We start from the raw sequence: 27,385 nt of genomic DNA on the forward strand, positions 1-27,385 counted from the left end.
GAGGTGTTTTATCAACCATGATCTGCGATAAATCATACTGTGGCATCGGATGGACATAAACAGGAGGCTCGTGACATTAGCCTACACAAGGTAAATATTGCTACTATAGCTCGCTAGCGGAAGACGTTACAACAGCAACTTGGTATTCCGTTGCCATGACAACGTTTGCTGGAACAAACTTCAAATTAATTAAGTCAATTACAATCGGGCCTCTTTCTACCCTGTATGTCCCTGGGGTGTTTAGCATTTTTTTTATTTAGGCTGCTAGAATTGCAAAAATTGACAAATCAATGTAGCACAATACTTTTAGTTACACAGTTACCACTTTTTCATTTGCTGCACTGCAGCATGCTACCTTGAATTTAAAATGTCAGAAAGTTAAACACGTTCTATTAACATGGCACTTATAAATTACATAAATTAAAGTTTTTTGTGTAGTCTACTACAGTCAGTTGATGACATTGAATGTGATTACTGTAATGTTTGTAATGTATATGGTATCCTACATTGTTCAAGCAGTCTTTCTTCTTCCTAACAGTGATCATCTCATTCTCATGTGTGTGAAACCTTCTGTTAAGTGTAGCTCTTTAATGCATTGCATTTTCAGGTGGTTTACAAATGTCATGGATGAAATTGGTGTCCCGACTGAAAATGTATTTCCCTTCAATTATAGGCTATTCATTCAAGGCATTTGACTCATGCAATTTTAATGAACAGTTGGCTACCTATTGATTAGGGTTTGAGGATTTGTTAACAAATCATCTAACGTTCAAGCCTGAATACAGCTGTGTATAATTGTAGATTTTATCTTTGTCGGCAAGCTTCCACCATGGGTCAGGGTGTTGTTTCGTTTCTAATGGCACATATATTTCCAGACGTGTCTTGTAGGATTCAAGCTCAGCCAAGCTAGGGCAGAGATTATCTTGTACCATGATTAAGTCCATTTGACACCTACTGGTCTCCTAGCAACATGTGCCCTAAGCAAGTGGGGCAATTTGATATTTAGTATGTTTTTCCTGCTCATGGACACTTAAAGAAGACAAAAGGAACGGACAGATACTTCAACAAGACAAACGGATACTTGGAGGGTTTGTTTAGGTTAGGCTAGGGCAACAGGCTTGATAGATGAGGAATGAAGGAACTAAAATAACTAAAGACAAAGGCAAATAGAGCCCAATTGACATTTTGCTTTAGCTGTCAGGTAGTTGAAATAGTTTCCAAAATCATCATCATTATTGGTTTAAGGTCCACTTTCCAGGCACCACTGGGTTGCATGCATCCGCCTGGGTGACAGCAGACTGCGGGGCGAGCGCTGGTGCTTTGTAATGGGGGGTCAGATCCACATATGGAATGAAATGTATTGGCCATATATGGAGCGTGTCTTGACTCTTGAGTGTACAGGGTTTGATGAGGTCAGATCAACATAATGGAATGTCAGAACAGGTCAGCTCCATATATGAAGATCTAAGGGTGGCATGGGGGCAGTGTCTTGAATGTACAGGGTTTGATGAGGGCCCAGGTAGGGCCGGGCCTTAATTTTCGGGCCTGTTGAGAACTCTAGTTTTCGCCGGCTGCTGTGTGCGGCTGCATTAATACAGTAACTTTGGGGCAGGCCCGTCTAGAGTTTAAATGGACAGGTATCAGTCAAAAGGGAGACATCGAAGATTAAGGATGGATGGGGAAGGATCAACATAATGGAATGTCATATATTCATATATTTGGATATATAGGGTTTGAGGTTTGAGGCCAGATGTAGAGTTGCTGGCCAACATTGATGATCTCCATAATATGGGCTTAATTGCGACAGCAAGTTGCATTTACTATGACATCAGGGATCTCCATCCCTGATTATGTCACGTGATGTCACGACTCACGAGACCTGGGCACCATATATGGGGGCTTTCCCATGTATGGGGATTTTGAGTGATACACTGACTGACTGACGGACAAAAATGTACGATTTCATAGTAAATGCGACTTGCAATCGCAATAAAGATCATTTTGGACAGCGAATGTTAAAATAATTGAACCAAGGTTGCTGTGTCACTTACACAGCACACATCTGTCAAATGAATTTCTCTTTGTAAGATTAGGATTTATTTATCCCGTAAGTTAGTGAAGTAGTCTGTCTCAATATTTGCATTCTAAACATGCAATTTCTTGCCTCATCAGGTAATGTAATTCCATGCTTCATTAGGAGTGTGAAGTTTATCATTTGTCATCAAAGCCAAGCTGTCAATAAGTGATTACGTTTCAGATGAGGAAAATTACATTTCGGTTCACAGCAAGCAAGACTGACTGCAGTCTTTATTTTAATTTTAATTGCAGCAGGTAAACCTGTAAGGCTTAGTTATGTTAATGATGTCTTGTTGAAGAAAAACACAGTCAAGTTTTATTAGCCTATCATTTGTTACACTAGTACTATATGTAAGTCAACAAATCTACTGTTAGACACGCTGGGCACAATATGCGCTGTAGAGTGCATTGCTGGAATTTGGCGGAAGTACCAACATTGCCGGCTATGCACTCTATGCCTTACATTATGTGACCAGGTTTTTCTCTTCGCAGATGAGTAAACCTGGGACCGAGGCTAACTGTTAGATTAGATTAGACTGTGTCTAACTGGACTGGAGATTGTACTGGTTGTCTCCACCAGGCCGAAGGCATGGGGAGAGAGTATGTTCTTTTATCTCCGGCACCGTTAACCCGATCGATGCCAAACTTTGCACACACACTCCCTAGATGCCATGATGAACCTCTGCTCCACAATTTCCAGAACGTCTTGTTATAGCGCCACCAGGAGGCGACCTTTGTAAAACACATGTTTTTATATTACTCCTCCATATTTTCTCCAAAAATACCGCAAATTGTTACACACTATCTCTATAGTCATGTGCTCAAGACAGATCTGTCCGATATTTCATATTCCATCCTAATTAGCTAACATTGGCTTTCAAAGTTTGCAGGATTGGCCCATTTTTAACAAAAAGCCTCAAATCATGAACACGGCGTGCAATTTACATGAAATCTTTCACAGACGTTCCTACTAGGCTGAGGAATATATCCCAACCTTTTCACATTGGCCTATTATAGCGCCACCAACAGGTGGATTTAGGTTTTTTTTTGGGGGGATTTTTGCAAAACACATTTTTGGAACAAAATGCCTCAAATTATCCAATTGCCATCCAAGGCCTAAGAAGAAATGGCACCCTTTTCACATTGGCTTATTATAGCGCCACCAGGAGGCCACAACCTGACCTGCCCTGGTGGAGACCTGTGCCCCGAGGGGCACTTTTTCTAGTTAAGGGTTGAAACACTCTAAGAAGTTTGTAGCCCACCTGAGAAATGGATTTTAATCGCATCTTTGATGTATTTACAAATGTGCAGAGAATGCCCCCCCTCATTGTCTCCACCAAGACGAAGGCAGTTTTGCACTCCGTCCGTGTGTGTGAGTGTGTCTGTCCGTCCGTCTGTTACCAGCTAATCTCCGGCACCATTAACCCGGTCGATGCCAAATTTTGCACACACACAAACTTTTGCACACACACATTAACCTCCTGGTGGAGGTCGGCCTCCACCAGGAGGCCGACCTCCAGATTCTGTCCAAAACTCCCGCAAATCGTTACACACTATCGCTATAGTCATGTGTTCAAGACGGATCTGTCCGATATTTCATATTCCATCCTAATTGGCTAACATTGGCTAAGTTTGCAACAGCTGGATTTTTTTCTCTCTTTTCTTTCTTTTTTATATACTGTATATCTGAAGGGTACATTGATATGAATGAATATCAATAAAATAACTGGGCCAAACCTAGTAATAATTCAGTATGGCTGTGTGATGAGAATATCTGAAAATTTTGTTCTGTCATACTGTAGCCTAAACAAAGGTTATATTTTTGATTATTTTGATATAGCCAAACTGCCCTTGGTAGCGAATGGGATGCATATTCAGTAACTTGTTACTGAATATGCATCCCATTCGCTACCATTGTTTTATCTTAAATCCTGAAAGTAAACGACGAGTTATGTACCGTAAAAGCTTGTGTGACTGTGTGTCCAAACAACAGACATAATTTAGGCACAGGAGGTAACTCCTGCCAAGTGGCTGCGATCCTTATCATGTAAAAGAAAAGTGTGAAATTCAATTAGTATTTCAATCTTAAACCTCCCCACACACTTTAACACTTACAGTATGTCACAATCTGGGGACTCACGCTTTAGGAGGCTAAGCAAACATGTGCTTCTCACAGAAAGATAGAGAACTCTTATTACTTGATTGGTGACATTCAATCTGTCAGAATTGCTTCCTCTTGAAATCTGATAAAGTGTGTATGTATGAAGGCAGTGGCTCCTGACGAGGCTGGATGTGTATTTGATGCTGGTTCATCTTTCAGCACCACTGTGCATGACCATGAAGTGAACAAAGACCATAATGTGAATTGGCATTATGACTTTATGCTATCTACTGCACATTTGCAAGATCAGGGTTAGGGTTGGTCCAATTCCATATTGTTAATTGAGCTGACTAGAAAATAAATCCCTAACTATAGATTGTAAGGCCCTCATTTATCAACCGTGCGTACGCCAAAATATGGGCGCACGCCGAAATTACCGACATTTTCGGCATTTAACATTTCCGGCAAAGCTTGAAATTGAACTTGAGTAGGACAAATAGTCACGTCTGGTCGGGAGCTGCCGTACGCTTTTTTTCTGTCCAATGAAGTAAACACGGATAGTGTGACGTAAAAAAATTGCACGCACACACGCACCTCCCCCTCTATATATTTTTTTAAATACGACAACCTCTGTGGGCGGAGCTGCCTGCCACATACACACGTGTGAACTGAACGGCGCAGCCAGTTTTCTGCTCTGTGCCTAACTGTGTGGCAGATTTTCAAACAGTCAGTTCACACATTACCAGTTCACAGCAGAGCAGACTGTTTTCCGTTAGATTGGAAGCAAGTAAATGTTCACGTCGGGTCCTCAGGATAATCAAGGAAACCACAACAAACCAGCCTTATATAGCCTACCTGCTCTGCTGTATAGTTGCTCTTGTTGTTCTCAAGGAGTAGGTTGTTTCTTTTATAATCACAGTGGTCGGGCTTTGATACAGAGTGTACTAGTGTCACAGTGCATGTGCATTCTTGTTGGGTGTTGTAGTCAATATGTAGGTCCTAAAACTTATACGAGGCTGTAAAGTCAAGAATTAGAATCTGTTGTTGTGTCGCGCTGGAAGTCATGTTGCCATGTCTGGCTATTACAAGCGACTTGGGCTTGTTTTCATATAAGTAAATGTGGTTGACTTGACCAATGGTTCATGTGAAGGATCCTCAAATTATTATGTTGTTAAAAGGATTGGTGTTGTTGAAACGTTTTCATAAATATTCAAGGCAATATCTGTGACTTATTTTTGTGGACTTGGCCGCTTGTTTCTTTAAATCTGGCGACTTTTGCTGAAACTCAATGCAGTCAGAAAAGGAACATTCATGTTGTAAATCGAGTTTGATCAGAGCAAGAGTGGAGAGTCTTCTGTCCAGAGCATCATGTGCCTAGGGCAGTGTTTTGGACAGTTTTAATGCCAGGGTGCTTAGCTGGAGGAAATAAATAGCCTACAATATATTGGCAAATTAATAAAATTATTCATGCTAAATGATCTATCAAATTAATTGTTTCTGCTGTTAAACTATGATTTAATTGGATGATGAGCTGAGCTGATTGTGACAATAGGGTCAATATAATTGGAGGAAATAAATAAATGATTATAAAAAAATCAGAAAAAACAGATCTGATATGGTATGGATGCGTGGATTATACACTATACCTATACATGGATGGCGGCAGTATAAGTGCATAATGGTGCTTATACGATATCTCAGAAATATGGGAAGTGTTCACTTCTAACATTCACAAAAACATGAGTTCTTGTTACATTACAGACACCAATTTGTCATTTTGTAAACAAAAGGGCAGAGCCATGGGCTGTCCTTTTATAAGGAGGGGGAGGGACTAGGACAAGTGGGTGGTCTTAAAGGAGGAGGCGGAGGGACTGGATTAGGTGGGTGGTGCTACGGTTAAACTAACGCATACCTAATGAACTGGTGGGTGTGTCCACATAAAACCATCATTTTAACAAATACTGTACACTTTTTTGAAAAACTTATACCTCATATACACCTAAATACACTTGATGATCATGTTTAAGTGTGGAAAAAAATCACGGCACTCCATCTTTAAGCCATTTAAACAGTGTTTTGCATGAGCGCATACATGCGAGGATTTGGGCTGTCTGTGCTGAAATATTTCCATGACGGGACGTTGGAGAGTATAGTGCAGCAGTGCTGCAGCTCAGCTGCGGAGAGTCCCAACGTGCAGGTATAGCCTACTGTAGCCTAATCTACAGCATGAAGGCCGATGTCTTTCTTACGGTATGTGCAATATAATAAACCCGACGCGTCGCTCGAATGCCAAATGTACCGTGCCAGGCTCCCAGCGCAAGTGGGAACTGCATCGAAGATATAGGTATATTACCCAGCCAGCCCATGCACCAGCCACATGAGGCTATATAGGTTTTGGCTGCACATTCATATAATGACAGTTCGGTGACAGACCGGCCACTGCAGTGACTAACGACTGCGAGGCAATCTAAATAGACTGTCGAACGGGATCGGAACGTGCATGGTCAGTTGGTCACGGACGGACCACTGTGATAGAGAGAGACAGACAGACAGACAGACAGACAGGACAGGAGGAGCACCTGCAAAACAGCAGCGTGTGTGTGCCTATTTGTTATTTAATTATGGTACACAGGTTCAGGTTTTCGTTCACTAATATATCTTGTTGTATATTAAATTAAAAATACTTTAATAATTTAATATACAACAACACACAGTGAAAGTTGCAAATAGCGATATGTGCGTGCATGCGTGCGGGGGGTGAGGCGGGCAGCAAGGGAAGCGAAGCGAGAGGAGAAACAGACAGCTTTATTTAATGTGTCATGTAGGTGCGTGCGTGCATGACAGCAAGGCAAGCGAGGTGAGAGGGAAACAGACAGGGTAGGACTAGGCCTACAACTTTATTTAATTCATGCAGGTGTTCGTTCTTTATTTGTTTAACAACACACCAGTTAGTTGGGCTTGCAAGTTGCGTGTGCGTGCTGTGCGTGTGTATGAGAGAGGGGGGTGAGGCGGGCAGCAAGGCACGGGAGAAACCTATTTTTTCATGTAACCATGGTTTCAGGAAACGTATTGCCGTTGTTCATGTCGCAAAAACGAGGGCGAGGCTTGAGTTCTTAGGGCGTGCCAGATCAAATTCAGCCGTGACATTTATTAACGTGAGAACGAAATTAAGGAAGGATCAGCTGTTTGCGATCACTTTATAAATGCCGTGGCGACGTGGGTGTACTACGAAACCTGCACTCGAATCTGTGGCAGATTTTACACTCGATTGATAAATGAGGGCCTAAGTGACCCTTGGAGGGTCAGAACCTGACTTTGGATGTGCACCTCTTTTGATCCTCATCAGTGCGTGCAGGCAGGCAGGCAGGCAGGCAGGCAGGCAGGCAGGCAGGCAGACAGACAGACAGACATCTTCTGAGTCTGTTTAGGCTGATTTAGCCTTTAGTGTTTCTTGATGTACTGTAGTATATAATGCTCTAGGCACAGACAGACATGTCTGTCTATAACTGGCTCTCAATGATGACGTAATAAGGATTTGTTTCAGTGTCGGGTGGATTTTAATGGAAATGCCTCTGTCGAGATATATATATACATGTCTATGTATATGTAATTTGTGAGTTGATTAGTGGTATACTGTGGTTACTCGGGTGGTTTGATGCATATGTCCCTTCAATCCACCCGACACAAAAACATATCATTACGTCACCATCGTAAACCAATTATACCCTGGCATTCATTGGTACATATCTTCATCACGTCATGGGACATACGTAGCATGAATTATTATTGAATTATTAGGTTTAGCTATTTGCTATGTACCTTGCTTTTAGAGGGGAAAGAAGTAGTATTTTGAAGTATGGTTATGATTACTTACTGTATGCCTGTTATGGCAGTGGTGTCAGATTACATACATGTATACATGGGGCATTACCTTTAGTCCACCCGACACTGAAACATGTCATCGTTACGTCACCATCGATAACCAATTATACCCTGGCATTGGTACATATATTCAACACGTCATATGCTCATATGTCTATGTATATGTCTATATGTATGTATATGTAATTTCTGAGTTGATTAGTGGTATACTGTGGTTACTCGGGTGGTTTGATGCGTATGTCCCTTTAATCCACCCGACACAAAAACATATCATCATTACGTCACCATCGTAAACCAATTATACCCTGGCATTCATATCTTCATCACGTCATGGGACATACGCTTCATAGCATGACGGAAAACATACCTGCACGGTCTGCTTCCATATGTCCCGTGCCAGCATATGACGTCATATCATATGCTGCTAAGGGACATTCGCATCGTAGCACCTGACTGATAACATTACTTGCACGCTCTGCTTGCGAAAGTAACACGAAGTATACAAAGACATGGCAAGAATTATGAACCATAATGACAATAAATGGCTATTGATAGACTCCCATTAAGGGAATAATTGAATAGACAGACATGTCTAATGAAGCAGAAATGTGACTCTTAAAAACTCTCAAAATGTTATGAAAGTCTGCAAAGATATGGGTCCCCAAACTCTATACTTTTAGGAAACAGATCGGCCTCGACTTGAGTAAACTGAGAGAACTCCATGCAGGCTACAAGGCAAGCTATTCAAGACATGTGCCTCCAGACTGTTGTTATCCATTTTAAGGTCAGACTTGTCGCCCTGACCTGACCGTGATATCTTATTTCCTCTGTGTTGGGGTTATGGACTATCTCTGAGGCATCTGCAGTGCAAAGACACCCCACCAGCTGGCCCACAAGTCCCCAATGATACACTCGTCACATGCTTCTGTCTCCTACAAATGAGCTGTGATTGAGGTGATTGGGATTTCCAGAGGCTGTCACAATCGTTTTTATTAGAAACTAGACAGGAGATAATGGGAGAGACAGGCTTGTTATGAGAGTCCTGTCAGGGATCAGATAATGCACCAAGTGAAGAGGTTAAAGACACCGCTTCCTTGTTAATAATTAATTGCTGTCCGTGTGGTAGATCCACTTCACTGCTCCCAGTCATCACTTGATAATTGCTTTACATTTAATTTGGCTTTAGAGAGTGTTTTTCAAGCTGGGTAAATTGTGTTTAAAGTTAATATATCAGACTTATAGCAGTTATATCCTTGCAGCTGTGTCACAAACTAGTGGTGGCAAGATAACAATAAGGTGAGCTACGGACCTGAACAGAGACTACTTCATGATTTATTGATTTGATGGAAGTAAACATCTATTATATTCAAAGCACTGTGTTGATAAAATGTTCTGCCAATGTCCTTGTCCTGTGTTTGAGAATAACAGTGCTACATTATACTGGAGTACATTTATGCATTATCCCAGACCAGTAGGCAACACTGTATTTAAAAATGGTGTATAGGCTGAGTGGAAAGAATGCATATACACACAGATTAGATACAGCACCGCTACTGTTAAGAGGATAAAAAGGCATGGAGATATTCAGTAGGCTAGGTTATATCAGCTCTTTTGTTTTTGTCCAGCTTTTGGTGTATGTGCACAATTTTACGTCATAGTGTCCGATGATGTCATGTCATGATGATGTACAATACTGTTAAGTGAGGAGCGCTCTTATCATTGTCAATGATAAGAGCGCTCCTTACTTCACAGTTCACACGGGTATGATGTTTAACTATGCATGTACACACAGCGTCCTTGAGTCTGAGAAAGGTGCACTTAAAAGATCACTTCACCCAAATTGGTCCTCACTAATCAATGCTCTTTAGGATGGCACCATTTCTGTCTACTCACTCTGTGTCTCAGAGCAGATCTATGGACAGTTCAGAAACCTGCCTATCAGTGACATAATTGGTTGGCAAGTCTATTTTTTTATATCCCACGATTTTGTAACCCAGTTTTTCTTTTCACCCAGTGCCAATTATCTAATGTAATCCTGGGCGCTACACTTCCTCTGCCAACCTGGGGGGGCAACGGACTGACCTCATGCCTCCTTCTATGCATGAGGAGTCCAAGCTGCTTCTTTTCACCTGACAGAGGGGAATTTCCCCGGCCGGACGTATCGTGTGGAAGGGACACGTTATTCCGACCAGTTCCTTTCCCCCTCCATCAGGCGCCCCGGCTGGCCAGGGGGAGGTAGTTTTAGAGACCAGGATTACGGCATGTTTTTGTGAGGGTATCTACCCTAGGGGACACGGGGAGAACATGCAAACTCCACACAGAAAGGCCCTATCGCCAACCCCCGCCTCGGGTATGGGCACTGATGACGCGGAAGAGGAAACACGCCGCCAGTGCCCACAGCGTCCCCAGCGGGAATCGAACCCAGGACCTTCTAGCTGTGAGGCGACAGCACTACCAACTGTGCCACCGTGCCAGTCTGTTCATTTCTAATCTGTCAGCATCACTGCCTTAAACATATATAGTATTTTTGTTAGTAATAAACACAGGATCACCTGACAGGAAGTGGACTAAGGTCACATTCTCACCTAATACTTTGGTAGACTCGATGCGAATGGGCGGAGAAGTTGGGATTCTTGCATATTTAATTTGCTGCAGTTTGCCTTCACACTGCGCTGTATAACCACAGCAATTGGAAACGCAGCAGGGACCTTATCAATGTGTTCAATTCATAAACTATAGCCTACACAGTGAAATCTATGGTGTTAAAAACATGTTGTGCCGTCGGGGACTGGACCTCTCTCTCTCTCACCCTCGCTCTCTCTCTCTCACTATACACACGCAGCCACGCACTGTTCTTTTGGGCATGGAGGCACAGCGCTGAGCGCATTGAGAACAGACAGCAGCACAAAATGTTTATCGAGATGAAAGTCACTACTCCCCAGTCCCCACACAGTGACAGCACACATGTTTACACACAGACAGACAGACAGACAGACAGACAGACAGACAGACAGAATATTCTGTAGGCTACACTGCAGTGTTTTTATGCGTTTCCTTAAGCAATTGATAAATGTACTAGTCCTCATTTCGACCAGGGCTTCAGTCTCCTCATTCGACCACGTCTATCCTTTATAGCTCTATGGTCTATCCACGGTAACGGGACATATTTGCTCGCTGCGTAAAATATGCCTTCTCCGTCTCCAACTGTGTTTAGCTCCTTATCCGCCACATTGTTTGTTTCATTTCTTTTATTTGCTGCGGATTGCATTCACACCTGCACCGAATCGTAATCAAGTGCGATAAAAAATAAGAGAATACAATTTAATTGCAGCTAAGCACACGAAAAAATACAACATTTCAGTAAAACACAGCAGCAAACATAAAAGTATTTAGCTTTGATTTGTTGTAGCAGACCTGCAGTTTTATGGGAGTTTTTCCCAGATAAGAGGTGCATAAAAACTGAACGCTGCTTCTCCATATTTAGTTTAGACTTTGGTACAGATAATTACTATAACTACTTTAACTTGTATGAGTATTCCCGGTAAACGGTTCTGTGATTTCCCCCCCCCCTGTGTGTGATTCTACTAGCTGAATAGCCCACATCATCTCTGGTGAGACAGCCAGATGATTGTGGAAGAGGCATGAAAATGGCTTCAAAGCTGTTCCGAGGGAAGAGTCCAGAGAGGAAGGTGCCTCACACCCGCATGGAGAAGGAGGCTGACCTCCAGGTATGAAGAACTCTTATGCATTAGTTGCCTTAACAATCTCCTCTACTGCCCCAGGGGCACTTCTGGGGCAACCATACTGACTCACTGGTGGTGACCTCTAATAGTGTACTCCATATGCACTTGTGGATCACACTCCACTTTACTCCTCAATACGCCCACTTCTCAAGGGAGTTTGACTGCTCTCTTTGCCAAATCCAAAGCAGGCAGTGCTCAGCCTTGCATGTGCAGAGATAATGATCAAGTTAATTAGACCTGAGATTGAATGAACTGTGGCAGCAACTTAATCATTTGTAACTTGATTAGAAATACTATATTCTGCAGCTCTAGAGACCGGAAAACTTCCATTTCTTTCCAAAGTGCTGGAAAATTAAGATCTACTTCAGGATTTAGGTCTTGAGTTAATGTGGCATTACACCAAACTCATAAACGGAAATATTCGCATACACTGAAAGTAAATCGTGTTATTTCGCAGACTGTTTTACTTCTATTAATGGTTTCCTCCATTACCCCTCTAGCAAATATACACATTTGGAAGGAAATTGGGTCAAGGTAGGTTTGGGGTCGTCTGTGAAGCCACTCATATTGAGACACAGCAGAAATGGGCTATTAAGAAGGTGAACAAAGAGAAGGTTAGTACACGTGACTATTCCTCTGGGAATTCTGTGGTGTTTGATGTGGTGAAAGAATACCTTTAAAGCCAGCTTAAACATTTGAAAACACCTTTTCCATGATTAAGACTCCTTTACCAGTGAACTGACTTCCTACCACTGCAGGCAGGGAGCTCGGGGGTGAGATTGCTGGAACAGGAAGTAAGCATTCTCAAACATGTGAATCACGCTCACATAATACATCTCAAGGAGGTCTTTGAAACACCCAAGGTAAGTCTGCTATTTTCAATACGAAAATCTGATGCAAAGCTAATGAAGGGAACAGTGTTGTGGTGTGTGAGAAATATCTTAATCCCACAGGAATGGGGTGCTGTGGTTATGCATAAACGACATGGATGAGCACACATACAGTACTGCTCCGTTAGTGACATGCATTATTTGCCACTTTGTTTTAGCGGATGTATCTAGTCACTGAACTCTGTGATGGAGGTGAACTGAAGGAGCTATTGAAGAAGAAGAAAAGCTTCACAGAGGAGGAGACAAGGCATGTCATCCGTAGCTTAGCTCAGGCCATTGTCTACCTGCACAAGAAAGGTAGTGATTTCCCATTGTTTGACAGTCTGACAGTACAAAAGATGACTTCACACATTTACCCTAACCATTAACAATATGACAACTAAAATGTAGATCTGGGGATACAGAATGTTACCTACTCTTTAACAAAAGCATTCAGATGTCGTTGCCGTCTGATTTGTGTAAATATCGTACTACATTTTTTATATAATATAGCTATAATGAGGAGTGTAAATATAGGATGACATGATGCTAGCAGAGGATGATTTAGGGTAACAAGTTAGATTTGTCACTTAAAAGCCTCTTGGAGAACACCTCTGTGAATGTGAAGTTGTGGAGGTGGATTGGATGGGGATTGTTTTCCTCGTTCCCCAGAGAATGACGTGGTTTGTAAGTGCGGCAATTCCACTGTCTACTTGACCAGAACCCGTAGAATGAGGTATAATTATTGCTGTTGGTGACATAGACCATTTCAGGAATGCTCATTTTGAATGAGCCTTCCTGAAGATATACTACTGTAGTATAGCGTATGTTTGCATAGCACTTGTTACTATGTAATCTCCTCAGCATTAAAGTGCATCTCACACAGCCCACAGTCATCCTGCCCACACACTTTACATATGATTCGGACCAGCTACTATTTTGTGATCACGTCTGCGTTAACTGTGATTCCTTTGGGTTTTAAATGAGTCTGCATGTGTAGATAGATCCAGATGTATGTTGCATGTCATTTAGACAAATGTGTTATATTTTTTAAATGGGATTCAAGAGGTTAATGGTGCTACAAATGTTGCTCAGGGGGGCATGCCATATTCCTTCATCAGGCTGATGTATTGTTTGTTGACTACACACTACAATACAATAGTACAATATAGTATGTACTGTAGTACAACTGTACAATATAGTATGGCTATAGTTATTTAGGGCGGTAGAACAGGTCGTCCAATGATCCCTGGGTCGGCGGTTCGAATCCTGGCTTCTCCTGTCCACATGTCGACGTGTCCTTGGGCAAGGCCACCATTGGTGTGAGAATGTGGGAAGTGAGGACGCTGGCACTGACGCTGTTCGCCGCTTCACCTCCCAATGTATGAATGAATGAACCATTGTAAAGCGCTTTGAGCACTTGGAAAAGCGCTATAAAAATGCAATTCATTGTAAAAATTCATTATGGCTCTATTTCTGAAGACAGTATTATATCAGTTTTGAAGATTACGTCATATGACAGCCAAGTCTATGGGAAGTTTAGAGCACTTATGACGTAAATAGTTTGCCAGCCAAGTCTATGGACTTTAATGTTTGATTAGGGCACTAAATGATGACGTAAGACTTCATGTGGCCGATAAAAATACAGTGGGTATTCACTTCACATAAGTGTGATTCTTTTATGACATAGTGTAGTATAGTAAAACATATTTATAAATGTCTAAAGCTTTCCTTGGGAAATTTGCTTTTAGGGCTTGGACTCACAAAAGTATCAAGCCCAAACCTGCATAAATTGCATGCTTGTATTAATTTGTATTCAGATTTGTTTGTGTTTTGTGAAATGCATTTGTGTGTTGCACTTGCGGACCACGTGGAAGTGAGGAAGTGAAGCAAATATGAGCAGACAAAATTGGAACCGGTCCGGAACACAAGTTGATAAATGAGCCTAGATCTCTCCTGATTGGATGAAATTGGTGACGTCCCACGTGAACATGTATTTTCTGTTTATTAAAGAGCTGGAGAGATAGGGAGACCCCTGTTACTGAACACAGTCTATACTAGCAATCATTACTACCAGAATATTATAGAGCTTTAACATTTTAATAAAAACATGTTAAGATTATCCTTAATAATGAGATAATAATGGACAACTGTCTGGGAGAAGGTTGGACAAATATTTATTCAGTCTCAGGAGTTTATTTGAAAATCCTGTTTTTCTCCTCACAGTGAAATGTGTAGTTAGAGGTAATTTAGGACATTGCTTGGCAACGAGACACCATTACATGTGGCTAATGATTCATTTACAACGAGCTGGGGTGGAATACTCATTAATAGGCGTGTTTTCACATGGAGAGTCCCTATGCGCTGCTATACTTTACTTGCATAGTGACTAATGATGCCAATGGGAATATATTAACTTTAACTTTCCAAATTGGGTAGCAAGCCACTTGATGTTATAGTGTTAACAGTCTGCACGTAGTCCTATGAACCGGAAGTGAGTTCGCTTTTTCCCCCCCCATTCATGCAGAAAATAAGGGCTTTTGGTTAAAATCCACCAAAACAGCCTGTGGATCCTTAGGTTCACAGATCTGAGTGCTCCTCCTCAGATGTGAAGCGGTGAACACTGGTGTTTTGGGGCGCTACCCACACGTTTAGCTGTGTTTCTCATTCCACGCTCCTTACAAGTTATACCTCGTTGTAATCAACAATAATGATTATAAAATACAATACCAATTGGTATTATTGAAGGGGAGAAATAATCAACCGAAATTAGTTTCTGAATTTTTTGTGTGCAGTTTACACGCAATATTTGTCAAGTCAAACGCTATTTCCACTCCAAAGGACATTAAGGAAACAACTCCAAGATTTCCAACTCATTCAACTTTTATTTTCCAACTTTTTCATGCTGTGCACAGTTGGCTTCATTTGTTGATTTGGTTGGTTTCTTATCGGTTAGGTTGAAAACCTTTGAAAACAGAGAGACAAAGATTAACAACGCCAAACAACAAATGATAATTCATTTTAAACACTTTTCCAATCAATACGTTCTTTTTAACCAGTCTTGTTTTTAAGCAATAAAGTATTTTAAACAATTAAATGTACTTTAAGCAAGCCATATGGTGAACTTCATCATGGAGATGCTGTCAAACCGCAGCTTCATCCTGCGGACCAGCGATGGTCAACAAAGCAGGCTGAGAAGATTGAGGAACGGCGTCCCCCAGGGCTCTGTCCTTTCCCCGATGTTGTTCAACATATACATCTACGACCTTCCAGAGATAACATCAAGGAAGTACGGGTACGCAGATGACCTGGCCATCATGCTACGACGACCGACCTGGAAGGCAATGGAAGATGGTCTCAACCAGGACATGGACATCTTGGCTTCCTACCTCCTTAGGTGGCGCCTGCAGCTCAGCACAGGCAAGACAGTGTCGGCGGCATACCACCTCAACAACAGGGAGGCTAAGAGGGAAATCAATGTGTTTGTTGACAGCAAGCGCCTTGAGTTCCAACAATCGCGGATCTCCACCCAAGACCTGGTCTTCTCTGCAGCTGAATACTGTGCCCCAGTCTGGTGTAGGAGCCCACATGTCCAAAAGGTGGACACAGTCATTAACAACTCGCTCCGAACCATAACTGGCTGCCTGAAGCCCACCCCTGTTTCCTACCTGCCAGTTCTTGCAGGAATTGCCCCGGCCGGCCTCCGACGAGAGGCTGCTACCATCAAGCTGGCAAGGAAAGCCAAAATAAACGACTGGCACATCCTACACAGCACTACAGTGGAGGTAGAACCCCCAAACAGACTCAGGTCCCGCCACCCTTACAACAAGGCGGCGCAAGACATGTTGCGTTCCATCCCGGAGGACTTATCCACCAGCGCATGGCTGGCGGCATCTTGGAAGCAGGAGTGGGAGTCTGCAGGGCCCTCCCGTATGCACCACTACATCTTTGACCCGGGTGATGGCGTTGAAGGAGAGGACCTGCCGCGCCGGCAATGGACCCTACTGAACCGCCTGCGCACTGGAGTCGGCTGCTTCAAATCAGCAATGAAGAGGTGGGGCTTGGCGGACAGTGCAGCATGCGAATGCGGCGAGCCCGAGCAATCTGCCGAGCACATAATCAACACCTGCCCCCTGTACAGACCTCCTTCGGAGGCCGGCCTCTTCCACGTGGGACCAGAGACAAGGGCGTGGCTACTCGATACTGAGTTGGACATTTGAGGATGATACACGAAAGAAGAAGAAGAAGCAATCCAATGCCTTATTTAAAGGACTTTTAAACTAATTTAGCAAAGTCATTTTAAGAACCATTTTTATTAAATATTTCAAATTAACCATTTAAACACTTGGAATAAAGAAATTAGATAATCAGCTGATCCTTGAGCTTGTAGCTCAGCTCTTTTCCAACTAAGCATATTAAACCTTTAACACGGTGAAACATGAACTGTTCACATTTGTTCGTATTTCAAATTCTTAAAGTAAATAATTTCTAACTTTGTCTTATTTTGTAAAGTTATACTTTTGAAACACAAATGAAAGCTTCCAATCATAACATGAAATACAGCAATGTGGTCCTTCTCCAATCCAAACTGTAGCAGTTACTAAATACATTAGCCCATTAAAGCCAGATTCTAAACACATTAAGCAGCATTTACAAATATCACTGATTAAGACAAAATATTATCACCAACCATTGGCGTCTTTGGACTAGGAACATGCCGAGTAGATCTTGCTTCTGGTGTATAGTTTGTTTGAATGCTCCCTCCAGCCTTTTCAGGTGTTCCAGCTCAGCCAAACGAGCAGCCATCTTGCTGGTGCACTCTGGGATATGTAGTTACCAGAGTGTGATGTTGGAAGATGCCTAGCAAACTCTCCACTTCTGAGTTTCGACAAAACAATATTGATTACCTACCTACACATGACATGTACACCTACTACTAGTTTAAAATGGCATTTTCAATATTCTGCAAGTTTCACAGAGTTGTACTGAAATCTGTTTCAGTCAATCGTGCGCCTTAATAAAAGGCGACTTGTGATTCAGATTAATTGCATTGCCTTGGCTTTCCTTTTGGTGAGTTATATTAACTTCTTCATTCAGGGAAGGCCCTAGTGTGAGTAATGTACATAGACCACTGAGTATGAAGTCATACCTACTTCATAGGACAGAGTATTTCCATTGGTTCCTCAAAATGTGTGTGCTGTCAGACTTTTGGCTGGCAAGCGGCACATACTGGACTAGTATGAATAGGCCTTTAGCCTATAAGAAATAAGAATATGTTTAGAAATATGGTTAGGCATAGTTTTACTTACTATTTTGCCACCGTTTTACTGAGGTTAAAGTTAGGATTAAGGTTAGGTTTAACGGTTTAGTCAGTTTACTGAGGTTATGTTTAGGAATACCAGGTAGAGAGACCATTCTACTGTTCCGCCGGATTAACACCAGAGGCCACTGTGTTTTGAGGCGAGAATTCTGGTATTCATCCATCCAGCACTAACCGTCTTTTGAGCCATGATGACATTCCCTCATCATGACATTTCCTCTTTTAAAGAACTTATATACTTATATACAACTATTACTCGCCTCTATGTGAAAAATCACTCCTGTGTGAAGTGAGGGGTGCTCTTCAGTTATCATCATACTGTACATCATCTCATTCTGTCCAATTACAATTTGCGTCCTCACTTTTGTCATCAATGTTTGTGTTTACACTGGCCTAATGTGCACAACTCAAAACTAGTCATGGGAAACGGTAGCAAATTTTTTTTGTGTTTACACTCTAGTTTTTGAGGGGCGCTAGTCCCTCCTATGTCCAGCTTTGAGGGTTTGTGTAAACAAACATTGTCCTTGAATGCCATTGACAATGAATGGCCAGCTTTGCGGGTTTGTGTAAACACAAACATTGCATAAACACAAACTGTCAAGGCAGACAGGGAACCCAGATACAGACAGATCAGACAAGGAAACTTGGTATGATGCAAAAAATCCAGAGTATTTCACTCCAAAAACACAGAAGTTCTTCAAAACATTTAAGGCAAAAATTAACTCAAGTCCAAAAAATATAAAGTCCCAGTTTCCAAAGCAGAAAATATACTTAGGTCTTCAGTTGCATGGAGAGGTGGTCAGGCTGGCAGGCAGGCACTGAGGAAGGAGACCAACAATTAGGAGCAGGCCAGTAGAGGAGCGGAATATGTTCTTAAATCTTAGAATACAACTGACCTAGTACAAAAGCACAGAGGTGTGCACTGGCCGAAGAGGAACTATCACTGAGCACTGTGTGCCGTCACAGTCAGGTATAAGTAGCCAGCCAGGTGATTGCCAGATGGGGACACACCTCCCCACAGGTAGAATGCAGCTCCAACCTAAAGGACATAGAAATATAAAGTTAGAACAGACAGACATTCAAGCTGCCATGACACAAACATTGAAGACAAAGGTGAGGACGCAAATTCTGATTGGCCAGAATGAGATGATGGGAGATGTGAAATTGTGATTGGTCGGAATGAGACGATGTACAATGACGTATGATGAGAAGACACTTCACACTCAAAAATAGCCATAGGCGGTGGTAGCAAAACAATGTTTGTGTTTACACAAACCCTCAAAGCTGGACATAAGAGGGGCTAGCGCCCCTCAAAAATAGCAATTTGCATGTGCACTCCACTGAGCCATTGATGGACACTTGAGTAGTAAAATAGATGTGTGATATAAGTGGCACACTAACATTTATAAATCATTTTTAAGAGTAACTAATTTGTGAATAATGAAATTTGTTTACATTTGTACGCTGGAAGTAAAATTTACATGCAGGATTCTTTGTGTACCTTGCTGAAAATCAGTGTTTCTATCCATAATGTATGTGTGATTGTAAAAGTAACCCCATATCTTTCAGATATAGTGCACCGTGACTTGAAATTGGAGAACATTCTAGTGAAAAGCTATCTCCGTGCAGACGTTGACAATATGATCAACATCAAGGTGGGATGATGACACAAACGTAGAAACTTTACATGCTGTTGCTCATCCTTAAGGCCGATTCATACTTTGTGTTGAAAATGGACAACCTACAAGCTTGTAAGTTGGCTATTCTCCACGTGCGACAAACTATCAATCTGTCTTTTGTAAATGCATGGAATCGTTTTTTCTCTCTCTTCCAAAATCTCTCTCAATTCTACCTCATTATGACAGACCCCCCTCTGGGCCTTTCTTCATAGTATTCTTTATAAAGAGAGTCAACAGCATCTTTTAAAAAGATGACTGAGTGATCCCAGCATGCTGTTTGCATTGATAAAGAGCCAGTAGAAGCAGATACCTGGTGTGCAAGATGGCAGAAAGAAATCTCTCTCGTCTCTCTCTCGCACATTGCATGCAAACTAGACAGAACAGAACCACAAAGCCTTATTAGTGCATGTTAAATGTTTGACAGGTAAAAGACCAGTGTTTGTTCCTATGCTCTACAGACAAACATTGTTTCATTTTAACAAAATGCACCTTAAAACTTTCGATTTTGTAGAAACTGAATAGTGCATATTCTTGCTGTGTATTATCTCTGTATAGGTGACAGATTTTGGTTTGTCAGTGATGATTCTGAAAGGTGGGGTCGGGATTGAGAGCATGCTAAAGGCTACCTGTGGAACTCCTATCTATATGGGTATGACACCTGTACACTACCCCTCAAACAACATGCCCAAATTTGGCAAGGGCTGCAATATTTCAAGTAGTCTCAGTAGTATACTACAGGATTGCAGTCTGGTACAGCAATTCTATTTCAGAATTAATAGCTATATGCAACACACCTGGGGTTCTATAAAGATGCTGGCCCAGAACAGACAGGAATGGAAATCCTTTGTTGCTGCCCTACATGCCAGCCGGCTTAAAGGACAGTAATCTATATTTTCCTTCCATTTGTTGCTATGAACTATTTACATTGCTTTTTGCTTCTTGGTTATTTTGAATCTTCTTATTGTATATTTATGTTTTAATCCACGCTGCCAGGGAAGCTTTAAGTATAAACTATCACTAATTGCAGTGATAGTTTATTGTGCATGCGTGTGATAATAGAACACCTGGAGAACCTTCAAGAGTTATTCCGTACTGCAGTGGTCCTCAAAAAATTGGTTAATGTAGCATAAAACCATATATACATTATACATAGAAGCTCACAACAACCCAATACATATACATTTGGGAGGACCTTGACAATGTTTGAGAACCAGACTACTAAGCTGAGAAAAAACAAATGTGTTTCAGCTCCTGAAGTGATCAGTGCATATGAGTACAGTCAACAGTGTGACATGTGGAGTATAGGAGTCATCATGTATATGCTGTGAGTACTGTATTCCCAGCTCTACATGTACATAACATGTACTGTATATATCTTTGAAACCTTGTATGTCCAACACTGTTACTTTTCAGAAAACGGAAATAAGAGCATGTGTTCCAATTGATCCAATGTAGTTATTAATTTGTCACAAGCTGTTGTTAATACTTTCCATTAGTTAAATATCTATAAATCCCACAGACACACTTAACCACTTTCACTCAAAAATAGCGGATCTACAATCTCACAATGCGTCATGTTACATCGCGATGTTGTGAGCTTGTTGATCGACTACTTTTGCTATGGTTGTCTGACACACTGTAATATGACAAAGCAGGTCATCAATTTAACAATAAACATAAAATGTTATAACATTGGAGACATGAGGTTTACATGTATTGTACATGTATGTACATACTGCACATACTCAATACATCAATTTGTTATAGTCTCAGTGTTAAATGAACCCTGGACTTTGTATTGTACATAAAGAAATACGAAAGAATGCAATGCCCCAACAGGTTGTGTGGAGAGCCTCCCTTCATGTCCAGTTCAGAGGAAAGACTCTTTGAGATGATTAAGAACGGAGAGATCCACTTCATTGGGCCCACATGGGACACCATCAGTAATGCAGGTGAGATGATTAAGAATGGAGAGATCCACTTCATTGGGCCCACATGGGACACCATCAGTAATGCAGGTGAGATGATTAAGAATGGAGAGATCCACTTCATTGGGCCCACATGGGACACCATCAGTAATGCAGGTGATATTCTTTTTACACCACTATTTTAATTTCAAGTTGGCCTTCACACTCACAGGCCTTTCCTGTCTCTTATTGTTTAAAGCTGGTTAAAAATATCAATGTCCATTGACAAGTGAAATACAGGAGTGGTCTTGAGTGGATGCCTTGTGTTTTGACTCATTATTGTGAATATAGTGTAGTGAATATAATATAGTGAATGTTGCGTTTCTCCCAACAGCGAAAAAAGTATTGAGTTGTCTTCTGAAAGTAGACCCTGCCCACCGCATCACAGCCAATGAGCTACTGGATAACCCTTGGATGACAGTAAGAAAAGGATTTTGTCCAGCCGTGTAACACAGTGAAATCCTTGTAATTTATCCATTGTGTGCGTGTGTGTGTGTGTGTGTGTGTGTGTGTGTGTGTGTGCGCGTGCGCGCGTGTTGGAGAATTACGGTATCACAACTCAATACAAAACTGTTAACTGTGGACGACACCAAAAAGCTTGTTCAACATTAAGAGACATACAAATATACACTTCTATATAGCCAAAAACAGGAAATCATCATAGAGGAGGTAAAAAGGGAGGAAAAGCATATACATTGAGGGGAAAAAGGGGTGGGTGGGGGATTCAGATTTTATGGGGGTCAGTTTCGAATTGCAGTCGTCCGTAGGTGCCCTTTGAGAGCGGTTTTGAAGGAGTCTCATGTCTTAATGACTGTTGGTAGGGCGTTCCACATTTTGGTGGCATAGGAGCGAAAAAAATGTAGTCCCTTGTTTGTGCCATCTGGGTTGCACATGGTTTGTTGAACTCCCTCTGGTGTTGTGGGTGTGGACTTTGTTGACATTAAGGAAGTATTTAGATAGGTACATGGGTATCTTGGTGCTGTACTGAATCTTGTGGATCAGACACATTGCAAGATGCTGTACTCTGTAGTCAACCCTAAGCCATTCCAGCATATCAAAGTGGGCAGGGGTGAGGTGGATTTGGGGAGCCTGACCAGTTTGTTTTGGGAAGTCTGGAGCCTTGTTTTAAGGGCCTTTGAGGTGCTGTGGTACCAAGAGGTGCACGCATAGTCAAAGAAGCCTTTGACTAGTATGCATGCACGGGGGCTCCTGTTAGGGTCTTCAAGGTGTTTATGTTGACCTGTGAGGAGATCCTGTATATGAAACTTGTTCTTTGGTTGACTTTTTTTATTACGTTGGTGGCCATTTTATCACCGGAAGGATTTGCCTCCAGGATGGAACCACTCTAACAAAGAAGCCATCTGCCTTGCTGAGATTATTATTTGAACCAAAGAGAATGGATTCAGTTTTTCCCAGGTGTAAAGATAGTTTGTTATCAGCGAGTGTGTGTGTGTGGCGGGGGCGGGAGGGATGCAAGGGAGGGCAAGTACGCAGGTGGCCCAGGTTACAAAAAATAACCCAAACAACGGCTCGTCGGCAATCACCACCACGGCCCCCGATGACGCGTTTCGACCTGGGGGCATTTCGTCTCCCTTGGGGGGGCTCGGCCTCAAAGGAACCCGGCCACAGCCTCCTGTGCCGGAAAGACGGGCACCCCCATTCTGTTTTTCACTTGTACTGTAACGTATATGATTTGAACATGCACGGTACATCATTATCAGACCTAAGTTTATGCCCAAAATCACTGGCTATATCCACATGTTTTGCAGCAATTCGTTGCAATTATAGAAATATTGGCCTAGAGATGTTAATCAATGAATCGCTGTTAGGAAATTCTTCAATTAAACGTAATAGTTAATAATTAATTGAAAATCCTGCAGTTCTATCATTGGGAGGTTTTCTTTGAATGTAATGTCTGTGCTCGCTCGTGGCCGAGGCATGCACCTGTGGGCCGGTTAAAAAAATTCACCCATCAACTAACCCGGATAATCGATTGATAAGGTAACCCAAACGTATCACTTACCAATTAATGAATTCATCGATTATTCCCATCCCGAATTAGGCCTTAAATGTCATAAAAAATATATTATTTTATGTAGGTAGTTGGCTCCCATTTATAAAAATCACTGTAAATGAAATATTAAATAAATAAATATTAAAAAAATGGTGCCCATAGTTCTCAGGTGCCCACTGTACCCTTTGTTCAACAGGGAGACACTAACACACCTGCCACGCCCACCAACGTGCTGGAGATGATGCGTCAGTTCCGGGAGGACCCGGACGGGGCCGAGGGACAAGACATGGACTGTGAAGGGCTTGTTGTAGACAACCTGATGGAGCTCTGTCCCGGTTCCTCCTCAGACCAAGGTTATTAGAGGTTTTTTTAGTAAAAAAAAAAAAAAAAAAAGAATAGAAAACATTGCACATCCACAAGCTCAAAACGAGCTTCTAAATTGTCTTTTGACTAAGACTAAAACTTTCAGTTAGTTTTGTAAACGCATAAAAACGTTTTAGTTATAATTCTTCTGTAAAGCCTAGGTTTTTTTAGTTTTTTAATTTAAGTAAACAAAATGTTTGTCCAATTGTAGTTTTCTGTCTTATATATATATAGTTTCAGTTAACTATAATAAGCCTGCCCCGGACGGCCTAGCACCACAGCCCAGAGTGGCCTCCGCACACAGCGACTGTCGCAACGCTGCCGACCCCAGCCAGGACGGACACACGGACAGCACCGGAAAGACCATTTCTCTGACGAAACAGGTATGGCTGCATAATGCGGCTATCGCATCACAGTGCTGTTTGTAACTTGGTTGTTGGCAGAGGCTGAAAACTCATGCCTAAACAGTGGAGCTTGTAGATCGGCTATATTCATTATTAAGAGACCAAGACCGAAGGGACTTCTTGGTCCACCCAAAGGGTAGCACTCAATCATGTCGCGAGACATGGCCAAAGCATTTCCAGGGGTCTTTGTTTATTGCTTTTTTCACAGAAGCATTTTTTAAATACTGGAGTTGAGAAATAATAATGTGGTGGCATTAACAGCTTCTCTTAATAAACCCCACAAGTATAAAGTAGATCACCCACCATTTTGAATAAAGTATGCGTGTGACATAATCATCGTACCCGGAAGTTATGTGGGAACGCCTACTCACTCTACTGAGTGGCAAAAAACTACTTTCTGGCCTTGACAGCCCATACATCCAAACAGAAAAGTCAAAAAACTACTTTCTGGCCTTGACAGCCCATACATCCAAACAGAAAAGTCAAAAAACTACTTTCTGGCCTTGACAGCCCATACATCCAAACAGAAAAGTCAAAAAACTACTTTCTGGCCTTGACAGCCCATACATCCAAACAGAAAAGTCAAAAAACTACTTTCTGGCCTTGACAGCCCATACATCCAAACAGAAAGGGAGGAAGGTCTGTCTGTCTGTCTGTCTGTCTGTCTGGGGTACGAACAGCTGCAATACCACTGGGTGACCTAACGTGGCACTGCTGAGCAGCCTAAAAGGGCTTATTGCTTGGTCCCGTCTTATCGCTGATTACAGCTATATTTGTGGCTAATTCCCAAGAGTCACTTCCAAGATGTAGTGGACTCAAAAGTACAGTATATTTACAGTATATTTGTAATGTAGTGGAGTGAAGGTCATGTGCTTACATACTTAAGTATAGTGCTTAAATATCTGTACCTTGTTACTGTCCACTACTGGCCCTAAACAGTGGTGGAAAAAGTAGGCTACTCAATTTTGTTACTTAAGTAAAAGTATCAATATTGCAATATATAAATACTCTGTTTAAAGTAAAAGTCCTGAATTCAAAATGTAAAACTATTGGCATCAACATGTACTTACTTAAAGTACCAAAAGTAAAAGTACTCATTATGCAGAATGTCTAATTTAAAGTTTTAAAATGTCTACAAATATTTTGAAAATAGCAGATCTACAAGAGCTTGTAGAAATGTATAGCGCTGAAGTGGTTACTGTATGTAGCCTACGTCTAGCTACAAAGTAACTACTAGTAACTCAAGTTTTAAAATAAATGCAGTGGAGTAAAATAAATATTTGCCTCTGAGATGTAGTGGTGTAGAAGTAAAAGTACTCGAAATTGGAAATACAGTACAGTACTTAAGTAAATGTACTTAGTTACTTTACACCAAGTCCCTACTAAGTCTCACTATTTCAGTTACAGTCTGGTGGTAAATGATCTGACCTTACTTGCACCTCAATTAGCTCATGGATGGTAATGATCTTAACTTTGACTAAAACTAAGACTCACTGCATCTTAGATAACTCGGCATGCACTTGAAGTAAAGGCACCCAAGGTTCAACTCTTATCCATTATTTAGTGTCATTTGAAGCTAGGTGTGCTTCTCTCATGTTCTCCTTCTGCTTATCTCTGTAATCTCGGAGTAGAGACAGAAGAAGATGTCGCCGACTGCCAGTTGCATGAAAATGAACAGTTCAACTGTAAAAAACAGTCAGTCCCATTGCAACCCCAACTCACAGGTCAGTCATAATCATATGTTGAGCTTTTTAGACTACTATGAAATGTGTTTGGTTTTATTGTGTATACACACTATAGTAAATTACACTTTGGATATACCCAGAATTAGTCTATGACATTATGTTAAAGAGTGATTGATTACCTCATATTTTGTTTGGATGGAACCTCTTTGTAATACCATGTTTGGCGGCGATTGGCATGTAATCACCACTAGATGGCGCCAGATTAACCTACTATAGAAGATGGTGACAATAGTAGACGGTTGTTTTGAGATGAGGTTTGTGTGCGATGAATGAAAAATGGTATCCCTGCAGTCCCACACAGGTGTGAAATCCTCTGGGCAGCCATGTGCAAAGCATCTCAGCACTCAGGACAAGAGTAAAGTCAGTCCTTGCACCTCCACAGTTGAATTTACCATCAAACCAGCCTGTAACCAAGGGAAGGCGGGAGCACAGAGACCTTCCACCAGCAGTGGTTTGAGGTCCAGTAGCACCTGTCTACAACAGCAATAAGATGTACTACTGCAACACTCCAGCAGCCTCTTCGAAACTGCGTGCCAAAGGAGAGTGAAATCCAGTGTTCCACAGGGTGTTCAAGGCTGCGACACAGTAGTCAAATTGATTTAAATAATGCCAAATCACAACAAAGGTTATATCATGACACTTTACATGTAGACCCGGTCAAGCCCATACTCTTTAATTTACAGTCAAATCTTCAGTGTTAACTTAACACTGTTCTCTATTATTATTGTAAATGTTTACACTGTAAATGGGTCAATTTGTATACTATACTGTGTACTGTGAGATAGTACTGTACAGCAGAGGTTCCCAAACCTTTTCATGTCAAGGACCCCCAAATTGACACTAATTAGCCCGCAGACCCCTATTTGAAAAGATATGCAAGGGCCCATGAGAGAAGATTTTTACGGCTCTAGTAGTGATTCTCAACCCGTTTCATGTCAAGGACCCTCAGTTTGACATGCATTAGTCTACAGACCCACATTTAATGGCATTTCTATCTCTGGGACCCTCAATTTATATTGTAAAATTAATGTTAATTTAATTCTGACAGAGTTACAGACCCATAAGGGTCCATTTGGCTCCTAACTATCATTTAGCTGGGGACCCCCTGGAAGTCCCTCAAGGACCCCTAGGGGTCCCGGACCCCACTTTGGGAACCACTGCAGTACAGTACAGTACATACTCCTACACAGCCACCTATTCAAGAAACGAAACCAGACTTGCA

At 41.7% G+C, this 27,385-nt stretch overlaps 1 protein-coding gene across 1 annotated transcript; it reads left to right on the plus strand.

The window, feature by feature from the left end:
* On the plus strand, positions 1–27,385 carry stk33 (serine/threonine kinase 33). The gene is made up of 14 exons (XM_083793081.1): positions 1–90; positions 11,648–11,787; positions 12,303–12,416; positions 12,561–12,665; positions 12,851–12,989; positions 19,561–19,646; positions 20,226–20,319; positions 20,919–20,994; positions 21,510–21,622; positions 21,972–22,057; positions 23,848–24,004; positions 24,249–24,397; positions 26,050–26,142; positions 26,455–27,385. The coding sequence occupies exons 2-14, from the start codon at positions 11,701–11,703 to the stop codon at positions 26,650–26,652; spliced, it is 1,497 nt and encodes a 498-aa protein (XP_083649207.1). The 5' UTR covers positions 1–90; positions 11,648–11,700; the 3' UTR covers positions 26,653–27,385.

Source organism: Protomyctophum parallelum (assembly GCF_964188405.1).
Source record: "Protomyctophum parallelum genome assembly, chromosome: 2".
Lineage (NCBI taxonomy): Eukaryota > Metazoa > Chordata > Actinopteri > Myctophiformes > Myctophidae > Protomyctophum > Protomyctophum parallelum.